Source organism: Cibotium barometz, chromosome 48, assembly GCF_041138505.1.
Source record: "Cibotium barometz isolate CiBa-2024 chromosome 48, ASM4113850v1, whole genome shotgun sequence".
Classification (NCBI taxonomy): domain Eukaryota; kingdom Viridiplantae; phylum Streptophyta; class Polypodiopsida; order Cyatheales; family Cibotiaceae; genus Cibotium; species Cibotium barometz.
The window spans coordinates 40,599,032-40,617,222 of record NC_141093.1 but is presented as its reverse complement, the minus strand read 5'-3'; the positions used below and the strand labels follow the sequence as shown (position 1 = coordinate 40,617,222).

General features: G+C 44.2%; 1 protein-coding gene and 1 pseudogene across 2 annotated transcripts in view; both read left to right on the top strand.

The window, feature by feature from the left end:
* The first annotated feature begins 760 nt into the window (after positions 1-760).
* Positions 761-18,191, top strand: part of LOC147611182 (putative 3-hydroxyisobutyrate dehydrogenase-like 1, mitochondrial pseudogene) — a 30,698-nt pseudogene continuing 13,267 nt past the window's right edge. Inside the window, exon 1 of the transcript XR_015263973.1 lies at positions 761-1,822. The product of XR_015263973.1 is annotated as a putative 3-hydroxyisobutyrate dehydrogenase-like 1, mitochondrial pseudogene (transcript). The remainder of the gene's footprint in view (positions 1,823-18,191) is intronic.
* LOC147611183 (uncharacterized) lies at positions 12,882-13,889 on the top strand. The gene has a single exon (XM_086785418.1). It carries the CDS (start codon positions 13,002-13,004, stop codon positions 13,644-13,646), a length of 645 nt encoding a protein of 214 aa, XP_086641544.1. The 5' UTR covers positions 12,882-13,001; the 3' UTR covers positions 13,647-13,889.

The window sequence follows — 18,191 nt, the reverse complement described above, 5'->3', positions numbered from 1 at the left end:
ATGTGGAGCGATTCATAACTTACAGAGGAATATCTAATAATTATGTCCTCTTTATATTGGCTGAGCTTCACGCATACTTGGGGTTATTCCCTAATGGGGCTGCAGGTGTGAGATGCTGGATTGAGAAGAAAAGGCCTCCCAGATTTGGGCCTAAAACACAGAGATGGTACCGTAAGGAAAAGCAAGTGGATCATAATTTCGTGGCTTTTATTGAGAACCCGATTGGCACAAGACCTATTGTTAAGGTGTGGTCTAAACACAGAGGGCTGTTGGAAAAACAATCTCCACAGGGCTGTACTACTGAGGCTATGATGGAGGTTTGTTTACTGTTGGGATATCAGATTTCTTGGGATCAATCCAGTTTCTTATGTGAAGATGATAGATGGGATTTCCTTTGTAAAATTCTAAACGAGATAAAAAAGAAGTAGAATAGTGTGGATGTGAGATAATAGAGGTTGTGAAAAAGTCGGGTGTGGGTGTGATATATGTTGATGGTATGACTTTCAATAGATAATATATATACTTTATTGTTTCCAAAAAAAAAGTGTTTTGTAAAACTCCTTTATCCTCATTTCTTTCATCTTGACGGTTAGAATTTAATAATTGCTATTAATTAAAGTGTAACCTTTGAGAACGAAAGACCTAAGCACTAATGTTTCAAACCTTAGCGAACGTTTTTTTTTCGTCCAAAAGCACCCACGAAAAAAAATAATAATAATGCATTAGAGTGAATCGGTACCCACGAAAAAATAGGCTAAGCTTCCGAACGCATGCGACTGTAATCCTTCACTTTCAATCTAAAGTTGGTTGTTAATAAAATCGCAGTGTAGCAGGCCATGGAAGCAGTGCCCAACGTCTACGCAGCAGCAGTTGCGACAGAGGATATGGCAGCGGCAGCTTGCAAGTTACGGGTGGGGTGGATAGGTACGGGCCTGATGGGCCTGCCAATGTGCCTGCACCTGCAGCGGGCGGGCTACCCGGTCACTGTCTACAACCGCACGCGCAGCAAAGCTCAGCCCGTGTGCGATCTGGGCGCCGTCTATGCCGACTCCCCGCTGGCCCTCGCTCAGCGCAGTGATGTCGTCTTTACCATGCTCACCAGCGCTCGCGATGTTCGGCAGGTCGTGCTGGGCCCCGCAGGCGTTTTTGCCGGCCTCCGCCCAGGTTCCTTCTTGGTGGATACAACCAGCAGCGAGCCCTCCTTGGCCCGGGAGCTTTTCGAAGTCGCCCTCTCTAAAGGTATCGAGTGTCTGGATGCCCCTGTGTCCGGTGGTGAGGTCGGTGCCCACGACGGAACCCTAGCTTTCATGGCGGGTGGCCGTGCTGAGACTGTACGAAAACTAGAACCTCTCTTCAATTGCATGGGTAAAGTCACATACATGGGGCCAGCAGGGTCCGGACAAACCTGCAAGCTCGCAAACCAGATCACTGTGGCTGCAAATTTCACCGGCTTGTCAGAGGGTCTGATCTATGCTGAGAAGGCCGGCCTTGACCCGGCCCTGTTTCTGAAAGCAGTTTCGGGTGGCGCTGCTGGATCTAAGGTTATGGACATCTTTGGTTCCAAGCTTGTGAACAGAGACTTTACACCTGGAGGGTTTGCAGAGAACATGGTAAAGGACCTTGGCACAGCTCTTAAGGAGGCTCAGGCCATGGGAGGTTCATTTCCTGGCATGGCCTTGACGCAGCAATTGTACCTTTCCCTTGTAGCCCATGGAGATGGCCGGCTTGGAGGTCAAGCAGTGTTTTTGTCTCTTCAGCGCCTGAACAATTTAGCAGCATCAGAAAAGCCATGAAGATGACCCAAGGTCTTCATTCGCTGCTGGTAAGTGCCATAGTTTTATGTAGTTTCCATAGCAGTGAGGTCCAGATATGTTTGGAACCATGCTCTCTGCCTTTCGCTTGGCATAGTATTAAGATGAATGCACATCTTATCAGAGTTGAATGTTAAACATAGTAGTTCTTAGCAATAAATTTGATAATACTCAGATAAAACGTGCGTTCTGCCACATTTTCAATTATTAACAAGGTCTTGCAAATGTTCCATTGTGTGATGTGGAGTTTAAATACCAAATCTCTAGACTAAAAAATGGCTTATCCTTTCTATTTTTAGCGGTGCATTTGCCCTATCTCAGTTGATATTGTGCTTATCCTTTCTATCTTTAGCGGTGCATTTGCTCTATCAACTACTTATTTGCTGAACTAATTCTTTCTATTTGCTACTTCCCTTAGTGCTAGGCTTCATTACGGCTGAGTCTGCCGTGCATCTCTAGAGGTTTGACAAAAACTCAGTACGAAGGGCTTTGTGTGAATATATGCTCTTGTGTGTGTGTGTGTGTGTGTGTGTGTGTGGAGTGCGTGTGTGAGAGCATATCTTGATACAGAGTTCTACACCCACTATTGGGCATTGATGACGTTAGTGGGGATGTCGTAGTATCTAGTCCATACTATGCATAATGAAGTTGATAGTTATATAGTCTTGTGTGTTGACTACCATGAGTATATAACATGCACGTTCCTAAAAGGTAAATTTGGGCATGTTCTTGGATTCATCTAGGCAACATAAAACACTTGCATAGGGAATTTTTCGATTTACCAATGAAGATGCAAGAAAATACAATTTTCCAAGCTTCTAAGGTTGATTTTCCATATTGTTTGATGAAGGAAGTTGCAAGGTCAATCTGTCTAAACTCGAAGTGAATAATGAAGAAATTGAGCAATAGAAAACTTAGAAAATTTACATGTAGACATTTAAACTACTGTTGATTTTTATTACTCGGAAAGAACAAGCTCTATGTACAAGCTTGCCAATAAGGGCTGAGGTTGAAGAGTAAAACATCCATTTACATCCCAAGTCCTCTAGAACACTTTGTTTGAGGATGAACAATGTTTGCCACTTGCTTCTTGCTGTTGGTTTCTTGCTGTTCTAGGCTGTATATATATATATATCTATCTCTCTGTGCACACACACACACACACACACACACACACACACACACACACACACGTGTGTGTGTGTGTATTAGATATAATATATATATATATACCAATTGTTGGGACTCACATGCTCACACATAGAATAAGGGTTTTTTGAAGATTAGGGTTAGCTGCAGAAACATGAAACTCACACAAAGAGAGAGAGAGAGAGAGAGAGAGAGCAAGACACAAAGTGTGGTTGATCACAAATGCAAGTCAACGCTTGCATGTGAGTCACATCCATATAATTTCCAAGTACAAAAGTTAAATGGATAGAGTGTCCTTTCACACTTGATATCCAAGGGGAAAAACCACATGGGAAAAAGTACCCTTGGTTAAGCCGTGTTCACACGTAGCACTACTACAAGTGAGCATATGCCTACACAAATGGCGACTAGGTATTGATCTAGGTGTTGGCTGTGAACAACGCTGGCTACAAGTGAAAAGCAAGACAATAGTGCACATCAGTATAGGAGGTGGCCATCCGACAAGTGATGCTGAAAAGGTAGCGCACGGGAGGCAATAACCAGGGAAGGAGCAGCGCCTGTAGATCGAAGTCAGTAAGGTGGCGATGAAATCTCAGGTCCCAACGATGATGAAGTTGATGATGATGATGATTTGCTCCACACACTTTCAATAATTATGGGCACGACTTTGGTGATGAGCCCCCACGATGATCCCAAAAAGGGAGGGGTTCATGCTAAGTTTTATACCCAAGGGGAGAGTCCTGCTTTTTGCCAAAAGCTACCATGCTTTGCTTTTACTTTTTCACTATGCTTTCCTCTTTATTCATTTAATGATAAAATATTGCTCAACTTTTGACTAGCTTTTCCAAGTTCTTTTATGCTTTGCTTTTCAAACTTCACGGCCTTGGAGTTGCTTTTTGAAAAAGCAGCTTTTAGCTTTTTTGTCTGGCTCAGTCTTCTCTCGCTAGTGGTGCCCTTGGCTCGTGGTCAACCCAGTTTGAGTTTCTACTTTTTCTTGCTTTTTGACCAAAGCTGAAGCTTTTTTTCGAGCAAACTATATGATCCGTGCTCACATGTCTTCTTCCACGTGTCTGGTGTCCGGGCATGGGTTTCATCATGTGAAAAGAGGGCTAGGATGGCCAAATAGTTACACATTGCTCAGGCATTCAAAACCAGACATATAAATTAAAATCAAATTCACAAGCACCAATGCTTTCAATTTGAGCTCATCAAGAATAGAAGCCCCATCTAGTAATGACGCTTGGAAATATGTCCTACCATGTCAATGGGCTTCCCAGGATCCATCCACAATACATGTCAACAGAACACCTGGCATACCATGCACACATGTCAAATGGTGACCTAGCCATGGCTATGTACATGCATAGGGTTTAATCTTAAGCCCGGGAAATTAGGGATTTGTGACATTGATGACTCGGACTTGGCTTCAAAAGTCTCAAAGAAATTTTATATGGTGTGTATCCTATCGGTATGGGATGCTAGGATTTGTAGCATGTAGAGTTTCTAGGTGTGTCTATATTTTCAAACCTTGCTATGTCCTATTGTTATGGAGGGTCGTTACCCTACGGTAGATAGAGTTACGCAAGACTTGACAGGAAAATCGAAAGGGTAATTTGGATGGGGTTGCTAGGATGGGATGGGTGAATCTTTTATCCAGTTTTGTGCTGACTTATATGATTCCTTGAGAGGGCTATGTTGCGTTGATGGGCATTTCATTTGGTATTGGTAGTAGGTCTAGGCGGGGAGCTCCATTGATTTGTTAGACAAGGACTTAGGGATCATTTCCCCTGTTAGAGTGGAAGGTAGTCAATACTTTTATTCGGAATCGGTTGTCATGCTGGGATGATAAGAGTCTGTGTGCCGGATCGTGCTGAGATTAGGGGAGAGATCTCTCATGATTGTCACAATGCTTCTAAAGCAACTCATCCGGAGATTTGACAGACTTGTGTTTTTCTGATCATCCTTAGTGACCAGTCCAATCTGTAGACGAAGAGGGTGGGATCAGGTTTTTGGGTTTATGCTTTGTGCATACGGCTCCGGGCGACCATTTTATTGGGAGAGGTACATCTCTATGGTCGAGTGGGCATGTTCCTGGATTCATCTAGGTATATAATTTAGTCGTATTAGCGGACATGCAGATTTCACATTGTGAAGTTTTCGTCCGAGTTGCGGCCAGTTGATATTGTGCTAATTCTTTCTATCTTTAGCGGTGCATTTGCCCTATCAACTACTTATTTGTTATACTAATTCTTTCTATTTGCTACTTCCCTTAGTGCTTGGCTTCATTATGGCCGAGTCTGCCCTGCATCTCCGGAGGTTTGACAGAAACTCAATACGAAGGCCTTTGTGTGAATATATGCTGTGTGTGTGAAGTGCGTGTTTGGGAGCATATCTTGATACAGAGTTCGGGTTGACTACCATGAGTATATAACATGCACGTTCCTAAAAGGTGAATTTGGGCATGTTCTTGGATTCATCTAGGTATATGATACTATTGAGCATGTGTCACATGCATCATGCACTTGGATGCCACGTGGACATATTTGAACAGAAGGTGCAGGACCTGGAGTGGAAACTGGTCCCATGTGAGGCCAGTCTGGGACGAGTTAGCTAGGGTTCCACTCTAAGCGTCCAAGGTTAGGTGTGCATTGTCTTGCACATGAAGCAATGCCAGTTCGTACTGTGAGTCTCCATCTGGAATGATGTCAAATGTTCTGAGTATTGGGTTTGCAACCGGACACCAAGCAAGTGTAGGAAAACATGTAGGCTGCATGTAGGATGGGTTTAGCCCTTAGGGCTACCCAGGAAGGGGGGTGTTGCATCCCTTGAGTGGGCATTGGGTAGGCTTTAGGCCACCCAAAAAGGGCCAAGAAGGCCCATGGCCTTACCCACCAGGCATAGATGGGCTGGGCAGGCTATCGGCCAGCCCAAGGAGCTTGGCCAAGCAGTCGATAGGCTTAGAGGCATTGCCCAGCTAGGCGGCTAGGCATAGGGGCTGCCCAGCAGTCTGCGCAGGCCTGGACAGTAGCCAGGATCATGCGCAGATGGGCCAGCCGGCCTCTAGTGTGAAAAGCGCTAATAAATAAGCATTTATTGCAAGGACTTGGTCGTGGGGTTTTCTACAGGCAAGCCGATCCCTGTAAAGCCAGCCAACTAGCATTTAGAAGTATCCCTGTAAAGCCAGCCAACTAGCATTTAGAAGTGCTATAAATAGCCAAGTTTGAAAATAGTCCAAGTATCTCATAATTCACAAAGGGCGTGATGAATTCCAAGGGCTAGGACAGCCAAGGGGAACTCTCAGCCAAGGTGAAGAGTGTAGGGGAAGAACTAGATTTTATTTGGAGAATTTGCATCATTCTAATAAAGCAAGTACATCATTTGTGGTGGGGCCCTACAGAGGGTATTCGGGACCCAATACCTCCCTACTTGAAAAGGTCTTCTCCATCGCTACCATGGATCTCTCAAACCCTTTCCCAAACAGCAGTAGGGCTGAACCAAACCATATGTCCTTCCCTATAGTCACAGCTTGCATGTAACCTCCAGAAAACTAGAACCTGTTCACATGAATCCAAAGACATGCTTTCCACATGAAACCAAAGACGTGTATCCAATAAACCAAAGACCTGTATCCCATAAACCATAGGCCTATTTCCTCGATACCAAAGTCCTGTTTCCTCTCAAAAACCAATGTCCTGTTTCCATGACAGATATACCATCCAAGCACGGTTGCCAAAACCTAGAGAGAGAAAGATAGAGGACGTGTCAAGCAATCCCCGAATACACATAAGTCCAAGATGAAGAGCAAAAACACCTCTTCCAAGAACATCATCTTGTGCATCTTAGCTTGATCCTCTGTATCCCAATCTCGTATAACAAAGCCTGCAATCCACGATGAGAGAGAGAAAGAAAAAGGACTCTCGGCTGGTCTGGGTGCCTTCAGTCAAGGCTCAGAAGGCGTAGTGTCCTCAAAGGCGGCCTGCTGCCCTGTAACAAATAGGTGCTGTATGCAAGGGGACGAAGGGTATCCAGTGAGCTTATCCATAGACCTGCTTCCATCATGCTGGTCTAAGCCTGTCCGGTCTGGCTGCGGAGATGCCTCAGCGATGCGGCCTGCTCCATGCTGCAGATAGCCGCCCGCCTTGCTGCCACTTGCATGTGGCGTGCTCCACGACCGCCAGCTCCTGGCCTAATTCGCTGCTGCCTGCCTGGTCGCTGGTTGCTTGCAGCCCGTACACAGCCCGTATGGCGCCCTTTTGCTGGCTGCAGCCCACCTGGCGCCCACGGCCATACGCAGCCCATCTGATGCCCCTTTGCTGGCTGCAGCCCATGTGCGCAGCAGCGCCCGGCTGTACCACACGTACGTGCAGCAGCGCCGACTCCACACGGCGACCTGCCCGACGATGACCACCTCTCCTTCAGCTCCGCCACCCTTCGCTTTATAAAGAGGCGTCACCACCTTCTTTTCTCCAAAAACTAAACGCAAGAAACAATAGCAAAAACGCATGCCCAAAAATAATAATAATATTTTAAGTCATCTAAGGATTTAAAACCTTATAAACTCAAAAAATCCCTTTTGTCGCCTTTCACACTTGGGCTGCCCACACATATGAGTTTCCTTTTCATATCCAAACTGGTGCCTGTTCACACTGTCCATCTTGTGCCCGTGCCCACTTGCTTGTTGTCCGGAGGGAAAAACACAGGGTCGTAACACCCACACTATATTAGGTATGGCAGCTTATGTCTGGGACGAGTTTTTCTTCAATCTTAAGTGGCGGTTTCTACCACTCTATCACCTTGAGTGACTCGAAGATGAGTTCAGGGAGGCACGTCAAAATACGCAACTAGTCTTGCAATTTGCCAATAAAATTTTGAACTTATGTTTGCAAGTGGGCATAGCTGACAAGGACAAGAAAGAGAAGCTTCTTTATGGCCTTGACACGCAAATGTAGGACAAGGACAAGAAAGAAGCTTCGAGGATGCACTCTCGATTGGCCCCCTTCGAGGATGCACTCTCGTAGAGTGCGGAAATGAAGTACAATGGCGGAAAGCCCCCGACTTCCGAGCCTTCCACTCCCAAGGCACCTGCCTCGGGGGGGGGAAAGGCCAGAACTAGATGGAGGGCTACCCAAGAAGGGGGGTGTGCATCCCTTGAGTGGGCATTGGGTAGGCTTTAGGCCACCCAAGAAGGCCATGGCCTTGCCCACCAGCCATAGATGGGTTGGGTAGGTTGTCAGCTACCCCAAGGGGCTTGGCCAAGCAGCCGACAGGCCTAGAGGCCTTGCGCAGCCAGGCGGTTGCCCAGCAGCCTGCGCAAGCCTAGACAGCAGCCAGGAGCATGCGCAGATGGGCTAGCCGGCCTCTAGTGTGAAAAGCGCTAATAAATTGGCATTTATTGCAAGGACTTGGTCGTGGGGTTTTTGCAGGCAAGACGACCCCTGTAAAGCCAGTCGACTAGCGTTTAGAAGTGCTATAAATAGCTAAGTTAGAAAACAGTCCATGTATCTCATAATTCACATAGGGCTTGCTGAATTCCAAGGACCAAGATAGCCAAGGGAAACACTCAGCCAAGGTGAAGAGTGCAGATCAAGAACCAGATTTTATTTACACAATTTGCATCATTCTAATAAAGCAAATACACCATTCGTGGTGGGGGTCCTATAGAGGGTATTCAGGACCCAATACTGTGTCCGACTCTCTCTCTCTCTCTCTCTCTCTATATATATATATATATATATATCTCTATATAGATATATATGCACATCCCTCTCTACATTGTGCGTTATCTTTGTCACGAAGGATTACTGAATTTTTTGAACATTGAAGTTACCGATCTTATCCAGCGAGCTTTCACATGTTACAATATGGCTATGGCAATAGCTAGAATATGTTTGGTAGGAGTTGGGTTATTCCCTCAGGCTTTGATAGGTAGAATATGTTTGGGAGTAGTTGGGTTAAAACTGAGATTCCCTCAGACTTTGATAGCTTGAAGGAGACACAATTGTGCCTGATAGTTACGAGTCTTTGAGAAGGAGGTATGATATCCCCTAGGTACGAGGATTTAGCAGCTCATGGAAAGGATGGGTATTATGTTACATCTAGCAGATATATGTTTCTGTGATTTTAGGTTGCAAATTCATGAGGAGATTTGAGGATTTAAGGATGGTTTATGTTCTTCAAGGATTTGAAAAGGTTATGTTTTTTGTCTTGTTTCCATGGCTATTGTTAGAGGAACAACAGCTTTAGTTCAGCTGGTTCCTTGATACAAAAAGGCTATTTGGATTTGATAGACAGAAATAAACTTGAATTCAGAGACAACTGATGCAAGTAGTTGGATTCTCCTTCATTTATTTTCAAGAGTGGAAATGTCCTAAGTGGGGAGGAATGTTATATACCTAGCACACTAACCCTAGAGGTTAGGGACTAATCCGATAGGGTTAGAGAGCCTTGGGATTAGGAAAAGTAGGCTTGGATGGGTGGCTAAGATTCAATATTAATAAATCCAAGGTTATTGGCTATTTATGATTGGATTGTTATTTATAGCAACAAGAAGTACTATATAAGTGACTCTTGGGTTATTATTGATTCATTGTGGTCTGGACCTGGACCGAGAAGTTTACTCCTGCCATGGACATGGTGGGTCATAGGCAGTGTTGCCCAGGGTCTCTTAGGAAAGGCTCTGATTGTTAAAATTACAGCAATGTGATGAGCTTTGGTGGATCAAATGCTAAAATCAACATCATTAACAAAGAGATTAGATGATAATTAAGACGTGATTAGTGAGCAGTTAATTGATAGCTTAATATAGGCATGGATAATAAAAAACCAGCAAATTCTCAGTAGGCCAATGTCTCAATTTATAGAGTTTACATCCAAGCATCCAATCCCACTGATTTCTCCTTGATTCACTCCACCTCTTTTGCTTGATTCTCTCCACCTCTCCCAGAATATCTCCACATCTCCTAAATCTCCTCATGCTACCCTTTATTCTCTCCCAGAAGATGCTTCTCACCTTTTCACAGGTTCTCTCACATTTACAGATTCTCTTTTACAGCCTCTTGCCAAGGGCTTGTTCCCGCACACACCCTATTCACTTGCATATTTCAACACCTCCCCTTAAGTGAATACTTCTAGCACACCTGGACCCTATACCAAGTTTCCCTCTTACTTGATAGTCCGCGACCATTGCCTCAAGTCCCTAAACTCATAGTTCTTGACACTTTCTCTCTCTATGTGTCCAAGGCTACTACAAGTGCCCGTGACCTTGACTAAAGTGCTCACACATACATCTACCACATGGCCTACATCATTGGTGGCTCAGAGGTGGTTTTACTCTGTTGGGACAGGCTACATTGGGTTGTGGGGTTTCTCTCTCTCTCTCTCTCTCTCTCGCTCTCTCTCTCTCTCTCTCAGAAAAGATGATCCGACTCCACTTCCTTAGGAGCCTCCATGAAGTTTGTCGATGTCGTTCCTTCTCCACTGGGTTTGCTGTAGCAGTCTCTTGCCATGTGTCCTGGCTTTCCACAGTTGTGGCAAGTGAAGGTCTTTCCTCCTACTCTGCCTCTTCCTCATCCTCGTCCTCGAGAGAATCCTCCTCGAGTGAAGAATGCTTTTTCTTCTCCTGCTGTTGAGTTGAGCCATTTCTTCTCTTTGCCTCTGGTCTCTTGCTCTAGTAGAGCTCCTTCTATCTTGTGTAGCTTCAATTCAGGTACATTCTTTAGTGTTGCTACAATGTTTTCATATTCACCTTTGTCCACACTCTTCAGAAGCATTGCTAGTGCCTCATCATCTTCTACCTTTTTGCCAATAGCTGCCAGTTGTTGCTTAATGCTTTTATATCTGTTTAAGTGTGTGATTAAAGGTTCACTTTCCTTCATATCCAATTTGTAAAATTGCATTAACAGATTTATCTTTGAATTTTTAGCTTGTGTGCCAAATAATTTATTGAGTTCATCCCATGCATCTTTTGCCCATTGTATCCCTGTGATGTGATGAATGATTTTATCATTTAAAGTGAGTGCGATAAGTCCCAATGCTTTTTCATTCCTGTTCTTCCACTTATCTTCCCCTCTCACCTCTGGGCATTCATCTCTTCCCTCAACTAGCTCCCACAGATTTTTTCTCATGAGCAGATACATGGTTTTTGTCTTCCATGTGTAAAACTGCTCCCCATTAAATTTGGCTATTTCTTGTGTCGTACTCATGATAATGTGAAGGGGGTCTTATCTCTTGATCCAATTTCAAGATTCAAGGACAGTGTCTATCATTTTATAACTCAATCTGGTGTTTAGGAGATGATTACAACAGATTTATCAGCATAAAATCACCAGAAATTACATTAAATCAAGAGTAACCAATTTGTACGGAATGGTTGGAGTATCAAACCATCTCCGAATTGTAATCTGAAGTTATAGGGATCTGCGGGGAGTCCAGCTCTGAGGCCTTAAGAGTTCAAATGAGCTCAAATGCTTTCAAGGCCATCAATAGCAATTAGTCTAGTAGAGGATTAAGCCAAGAAACACAAGATTTGACTAAACATTGAATGCTTAATCTCTGTTTTACCAAAGTCACTTACAGATTTGATGAAGAGCTTGGATCTCACTATAGACTTGATCAAATTAAATTCTGTCTTCACCAGCTTGTGGAGCCTCCTTGAAAACCCCTAGGGCCAAGAGGAATTAGAGCAATTTGATCTGGAGCAGCAGAAATATTAAATTTTCTTGAAAAACAATGCGCCTGTAGAATGGCGATTTTCCTAAGCTGTAGAAGGCGGTTTGCTGTGCCGATTTGCTTAGCTGGACTGTGGGGAGGCTGGCTATGCATGCCTAGACGGGCTTGCCCTAATGTTGCTCCTGGAGGGAGATCAAGCCCCTCCACTGGCTAGGGGTGCAGTGGGCTACTTGAAAAAAGCGATTATTTCTTAATCATCTACTAATCGTAATTAGTTAGATAATGGGCTCATAAATTTGATGGATTCTAGGCTAGGCTCTGATACCATGTTAAAATTACAGCAATGTGATGAGCTATGGTGGATCAAATGCTAGAATCAACATCATTAACAAAGAGGTTAGATAATTAAGACGTGATTAGTGAGCAATTAACTGATAGCTTAATGTAGGCATGGATAATAAAAAACCAACAAATTCTCATTAGGCCAATGTCTCAATTTATAGAGTTTACATCCAAGCATCCAATCCCACTTATTTCTCCTTGATTCACTCCATCTCTTTTACTTGATTCTCTCCACCTCTCCCAGAATATCTCCACACCTCCTAAATCTTCTCATGCTACCCTTTATTCTCTCCCAGTAGATGCTTCTCACCTTTTCACAGGTTCTCTCACATTTACAGATTCTCTTTTACAGCCTCTGGCCAAGGGCTTGTTCCCGCACACACCCTATTCACTTGTATATTTCAACACTGATGGCATGGGACACCAGGGCTAACTAGCTTGGCGTGTGGGAGTCGAACGTTAGCCTCTGGCTTTGGGGTGGTTGGCGAATGCGAACCTACGGTTGGGTGGTGAGCTTGCGTGCACCCCTCTTATTTGGTTTCTCTAACCTTGTTTGTGCCTATGTATTAGGTTGAATTCTAGAGGGATCTCACAATCAAGACTGCTTGTGATCTGCCATGTCCATGGCAAGAGTAAGCCTCTTGGTCCAGGCTCATACCACACAATGAATCAATAATAACCCAAGACTTTCGACTTCATGACCTTCTCCTTTATGTCTTCAAACCTTCGACTTCACGACCTTATACACCAAACTAGACTTAGAAGACTTACGTGTAAGGATTAGATCTCTTATGACGAAAGTTTTTGCCTATAGATTAGAGAAGGATAGATGCAAGGCTTTATTAGTAGAAAAGTCAGCTTTGCATTTTGATTTTTCTTGGTTAAAAAGTAAAAATCAAGATGTAGATAAGAGAGAAAAGATTCACCAAAATTGTAGACAAAGATGACATTTGTACTTGGTTAGATTTTCTCCTAGATAACCTTTATATATTCTTAGGAGACTCTTTATTTAAGCAAGCAATTGGTATTCCCATGGGTACCAATTGTGCCGTCTTTCTTGATAATTTTTATCTTTTTACTTATGAGTTTGATTTTATGGAATGCCTTATTTTTGCTAATACTTGTCCTGTCTTTCTTCACAAACGTTTTGTAGATGATCTCTTCGTTCCCGATATTCCTTCCTTTCAAGAGTTTTTGTATATCAGTCCAAATTCCTTAGGTGGAGGGATCTATCCCAAGGAATTTTGTGAACTTAACCGCATCTCGAATAGCGATAGTTGTGCTTTTTTAGACCTTAAGATCACTCAATCATCTTCAGGCTTCATAGTAGATATTTATGACAAACGCTTACAACCTGAATATGCTAACTTAAAGATCATTCGGATGCCACACTTCTCTTCCAATATTTCTGATACAACCAAGTATGGTGTTATCTGCTCTCAACTTTTTAGATTCTCTCGTCTTTGCTCTACTAAATTTGCCTTTATCTCTCAATCATGCCATCTTATTTTGCTGCTTATCGAAAAAGGTTATAGTTTCAATAAGATTTTGAAAAAGGTTCGTTCTTTCATGAATCGTAGTAAGTTTATCTTTGGTATTTCAGCTTTTGGAATGTTTAAAATGATAAGGAGTAAGTTTTATAGAAGTGGGGAGCTGAAAAGCCCACTTAATTCATAATTCAATGCTCTTTTTTGTAAAAGTGGCATGTTTTTGGTTAATGTCTTAATTAAAAGTCTTCGTTTGATATTATCTTTTGGTTTCCTCTCCTTAGTAGCTAGGCTTGTTAGTTTATTTATTTTTGATCTCTCAAATGCTTTGTTTTTGTCTTTGTCCTTCTTCACTATTATTTCTTTCTCAAATCTCTCAATTCGTAAGTTCAGATTTTTCTGACCTTATGAAGGTATATATATTGAACCTTAGCCACCCATCTAAGCTTGCTTTTTCTAATGCAAGGGCTTCCCTAACCCTGTTGGGTTAGTCCCTAACCTCTAGGGTTAGTGTTGGGTGTATAACACCAACTGTCCAGGTTGTCGCCAGTCCTCTAGCTCCCACTCCTACGGTTGGTCCATTGTTAGTCGGGAGGTCGAAGATGAGTAGAAGGGCAACCATGGCCAGGAGTATGAGCGAAATGAGTTGCTCAAGACGTTTGGCTACATAGGTGGCTAGAGAGTCGCGTGGCTAGAGAGGAGTTGTCTTGTTTGACAACGGCAGTACAGAGGACGCGGTCATGGAACAAGTCTCTTGCCGAGCTTGTTTTTCATTGATCTCTATGGATAAACAAGTGGAGGGATTTAGCAGAGGCATGACAACGAGCATCAAGTTTGACGCTTGTCGTGCTAAGTTGGTCATCCAGAGCACAGAGTCTATGCGAGATTTTATGGTTGCCCCTCTTGTAGGTGCAGGCATTATCTTAGGGATCGAGTGGTTTCACGAGTTTACTCCAGACGTTGATTGGGAGCAGCACACGTTTCGGATTACCCGAAATATGTCCAAGGCTCTTGTGATCATAAAATGTGAGCTAGGGATACCTACTTTCCAGTAATTAGCCATATCTAGGCTAAACGAGAGATTCGGAAAGAAGCACAGTTTGCGGTGATCTATGTTTAGACCACCTAGACGATCACTAGTGCAACACCGGTTCTAGAAGATCTTTCTTCGGGACAACCCCCATCTAGGCCAGAGATACACAAAATTGAACTCCTCCTAGGTTAACTTTAGACCTATTGACTGCCTATGACCTAATCCCAAAGGGGGATTAGATGATATGTACAAATGAGAGCTTGGCTATTTATAGGAAGAAAAGAAAAAATTGTACGGTTATACCTTTACAGCCCACAAAACTTCGTCCAAAAAGTCATCTTTTGTGTCCAAATTGTGCCCAAAAGGTGTCCCATACGTGGTGTATGTTTTAGGTACTTACGGAGCCTATTTGGCTGCAAAATCAGCTCTAAATCTCCCCTAAAATGTTGCCGAACTAATGATGAGGTTATCCATGTCCACGGTTGTGCACATGATAAACTTGACGACGGGTTGGAAACTTGTCATCCTTTTTACTTCTAAAGCCTATAAAAGGCAATACCATTGCTCATTGTTGGGCATCTCTCTCCCATATGGAGATAGGTCCTAGATAGGAACTGGAAGGTCATTCATTAGTCACCCTTTTGGGTAGGCCAAAGGCCATGGAATTTGTACAGACATATACACCTTTTTTTGTATCATGTGAATATACCGAATACACAGCCATCTCTCAGTCTATATTCTCTGTCTATGTCGATTGTTCTTGCATCAATAGCTCCTATGCAGTGTTTAGGGCTGAAAGAAGACTAACAGAGCTTGCGCATGTCAGAGTTATCTAATCCATTGTCAAACTGGAGACACCATACCCTTTCTGGTAGATCAAGGAAAGCGGGAAAATGTCATTGACATAGGCCTCGAAAGTTCTCCCCTTATGGAAAGACCATAAAATCTAGCCAACTTTGTGTTATCATCTTCGGTTTGGCTTATACAAACTTTTGCTCAAAACCTTGCCAAAATTTGTGCAAGGTTTTGAAGGTTCGAGCTAGCCGCTATGTGATTTATGGAAGCTCAAGAAACAAGGGGCTTTTGGAAAGGTTTAAATTTCAGGATTGCAAGCCTATTTCTACTTTGGTAGAACCCGGACCTGAGCATGTATGATTCAGGAGAGCCTTTTGATAGCACATATTACAGCCAAGCTGTGGGCTGTCATATATTTGTGTAATACAAGGCCAAACATACACTATGGGGTGTCTTAGTTGAGTAAGTTTATGTACGGCCTAGGGTCAAAGGATTGGCAAGTAGTGAAGCGAGTGTTTTCGTACTTAAGGGCACCCAGGATCTTGGATTGTTTTATCCCAGGGGAGTGATTGCTGAAACGGGAGGCGGACGCGTGTATTGGAATCGTATAAATGTGAACAAGATTTTGAGCACTTAACACTTGAGCATTACAACCACAAAGCTGAAAATGACAGTACACCACATAAAGGGGACGATGATAGGCTGACCCCCCCCCATAGTCACAAGGGACGGGGGACGGGGACGGGGGAGGGAACGCCACTCAAAAAATACTTTTTTTTTAAATTTTTCTACTCTGCACTTATTCTACTTTGGAAGTACATCAAAATGAGCACAAATTTACACTAAAATGGTAAGATTTTGAGTCATATTAATAATTAAGTAGATACAAAATGAGTCATGACTCAAGAGTCAGGACTCAGGAGTCAGGACTAAACCTTAAGGAGGCAAAATACAAGGACGGACTCAAATGAGTCAATGACAAAAAAGTGCTGAAGACTAGAGGCTAGAGGCTAGAGCTAAGTAGTAAGGCCCATGAAACATGATCCATGAATGATCATCCACGTGAAGTTCTCGCCTCATGGTCATGGGTAGCTTGTGCGGCTGCCAAAGAAGCATCAAGCTCATCCTCAGTCTCATCCTCACTGGCATGCTGCTCCTGCACCTCATCCTCCCGTTGCTCTTCTTGTTGACTCATCTCCCACTCGGTGAAGGAATTTGCCTTCTTGGTCACGCTCTTGCAAAGCATTCGCAAGTTCGCGCTGACGAAGACAAGGTCATTGGCATGCTCTACCACGAGTCGGTTCCTCTTCCTAGAGGCAATGTGGCTGTAGGTACTCCAAAGTTGCTCCAAGCAAGAGGAGCTGACGGCCTGGCTAAGTATGCGGATGGCAAGCTGCTACAGCTCCGGTCCATCTGAACCAAAGTCCTCCCACCATAGAGCAGCACCAACTTTGGAGCGGTCAACCTGTGCATCATGACAGCCATAGGAGCCATGAAATGACTTGTACATCGAAAGCTGGTCCCTGATCTTGCGCCTAACCGATGCATCAGGCACAAGATGATCCAAGATGATTCTCCATCCAGCGCTCACCTCCCGGTCGCTCTCCTGCTTGTTGCCTTGGAATTCTGGGTCCACCACATAAGCTGTTGCATGCAATGGAGAGTAATAGGAATTCCACCTTCCTAGACACAAGGCATGGATCTCCTCGTATCTGTCTTCGTCAGGCACGAAGTCTTTCAACTTCTCTATCATGCGATCCATGGCCTCGTAGACCTTGCCTATGCATGGCTGCATAGCGTCTACAATCCTCAACAGGCGGACTATGGGCCTCACCATAGCATCTGTGGTCTTCACACGCTCCCACCAAGAGGCGTCATCCGCCCGTAGCCTACACTCTTGGCCAGTGTTTGTATGGGACTCTTGCATGGCGACAAACTCGTCGCTAAGGAAAAGCCCCCTCAAAGCACCACTACAATCCTTCAACCGGCCCAACATGAGAAAGTTGTAGGCAAACCGGGTGTCGGAATATTTGAGGAGAGAGAGACAGGACCTCTTGTTGAACTCATGCCGAAGTCTTTGGTGGTTGAGGACAAAGGAGACCATGGTGTTGGCCTCCTCAATGAGCGGGCTGGTTCATGGTAATGCCCCGATGTCCTTGAGGAGGTTGTTTAGGCAATGAGCCATACAAAAGGACACTGTGACATGTCCATACATACTTTGGAGAATAGCTCTCGCCGCCCTATTGGAAGGCTCCCCATCCGCAACAAAGCCCACTACATGCTCGGGGCCAACGATCTCCATGGTGGTAGCCCACTCCGCCGCAAGCACATCCGTGCTCTTCCTAGTGCGGGATGCATCATGAGATGAGATGAAGTACATCTCTCCACGGGAATATGCAACCATGCCGTGAATACTCCTCTTGCGGGTGTCACTCCATCCATCCACAATGAGGGAGACTCCATTCCTCTCCCATTGCCGCTTTGTGTTGTCGGCCGCTTGCTCTACAATGCGCTTCTCCTTGTCAAGCAATGTAGTGCGCAAGCTCTTGGATGAGGGGGGCGTATGGGTTGAGCCATACTTCCCAATCTTCTTAACCATTACCTTGAAGTATTCCGACCTATTCAAGAAAGTAATTTACTAATGAGAAGGGGACTAGGATGATGAAAACATGAATGATGAATTGGCAATGATCGATTGCACTTACCTAGCCGCTTGAAAGGCAATGTGGTTGTGGAAGAAGAAGCGGGCCACCGCTATATCCACCTCCTCCTTCACCTTGGGGTTCTAATTCTCCCCAAGTGTAGATTGTCGCCATGGGCCACGTAATGATTGAGAGGCCGTGGAGATGGAGGGTGCCGGTGTCGTGGATGGAGTAACATTCCGACTTGATGGCGAAGGTGATGGTG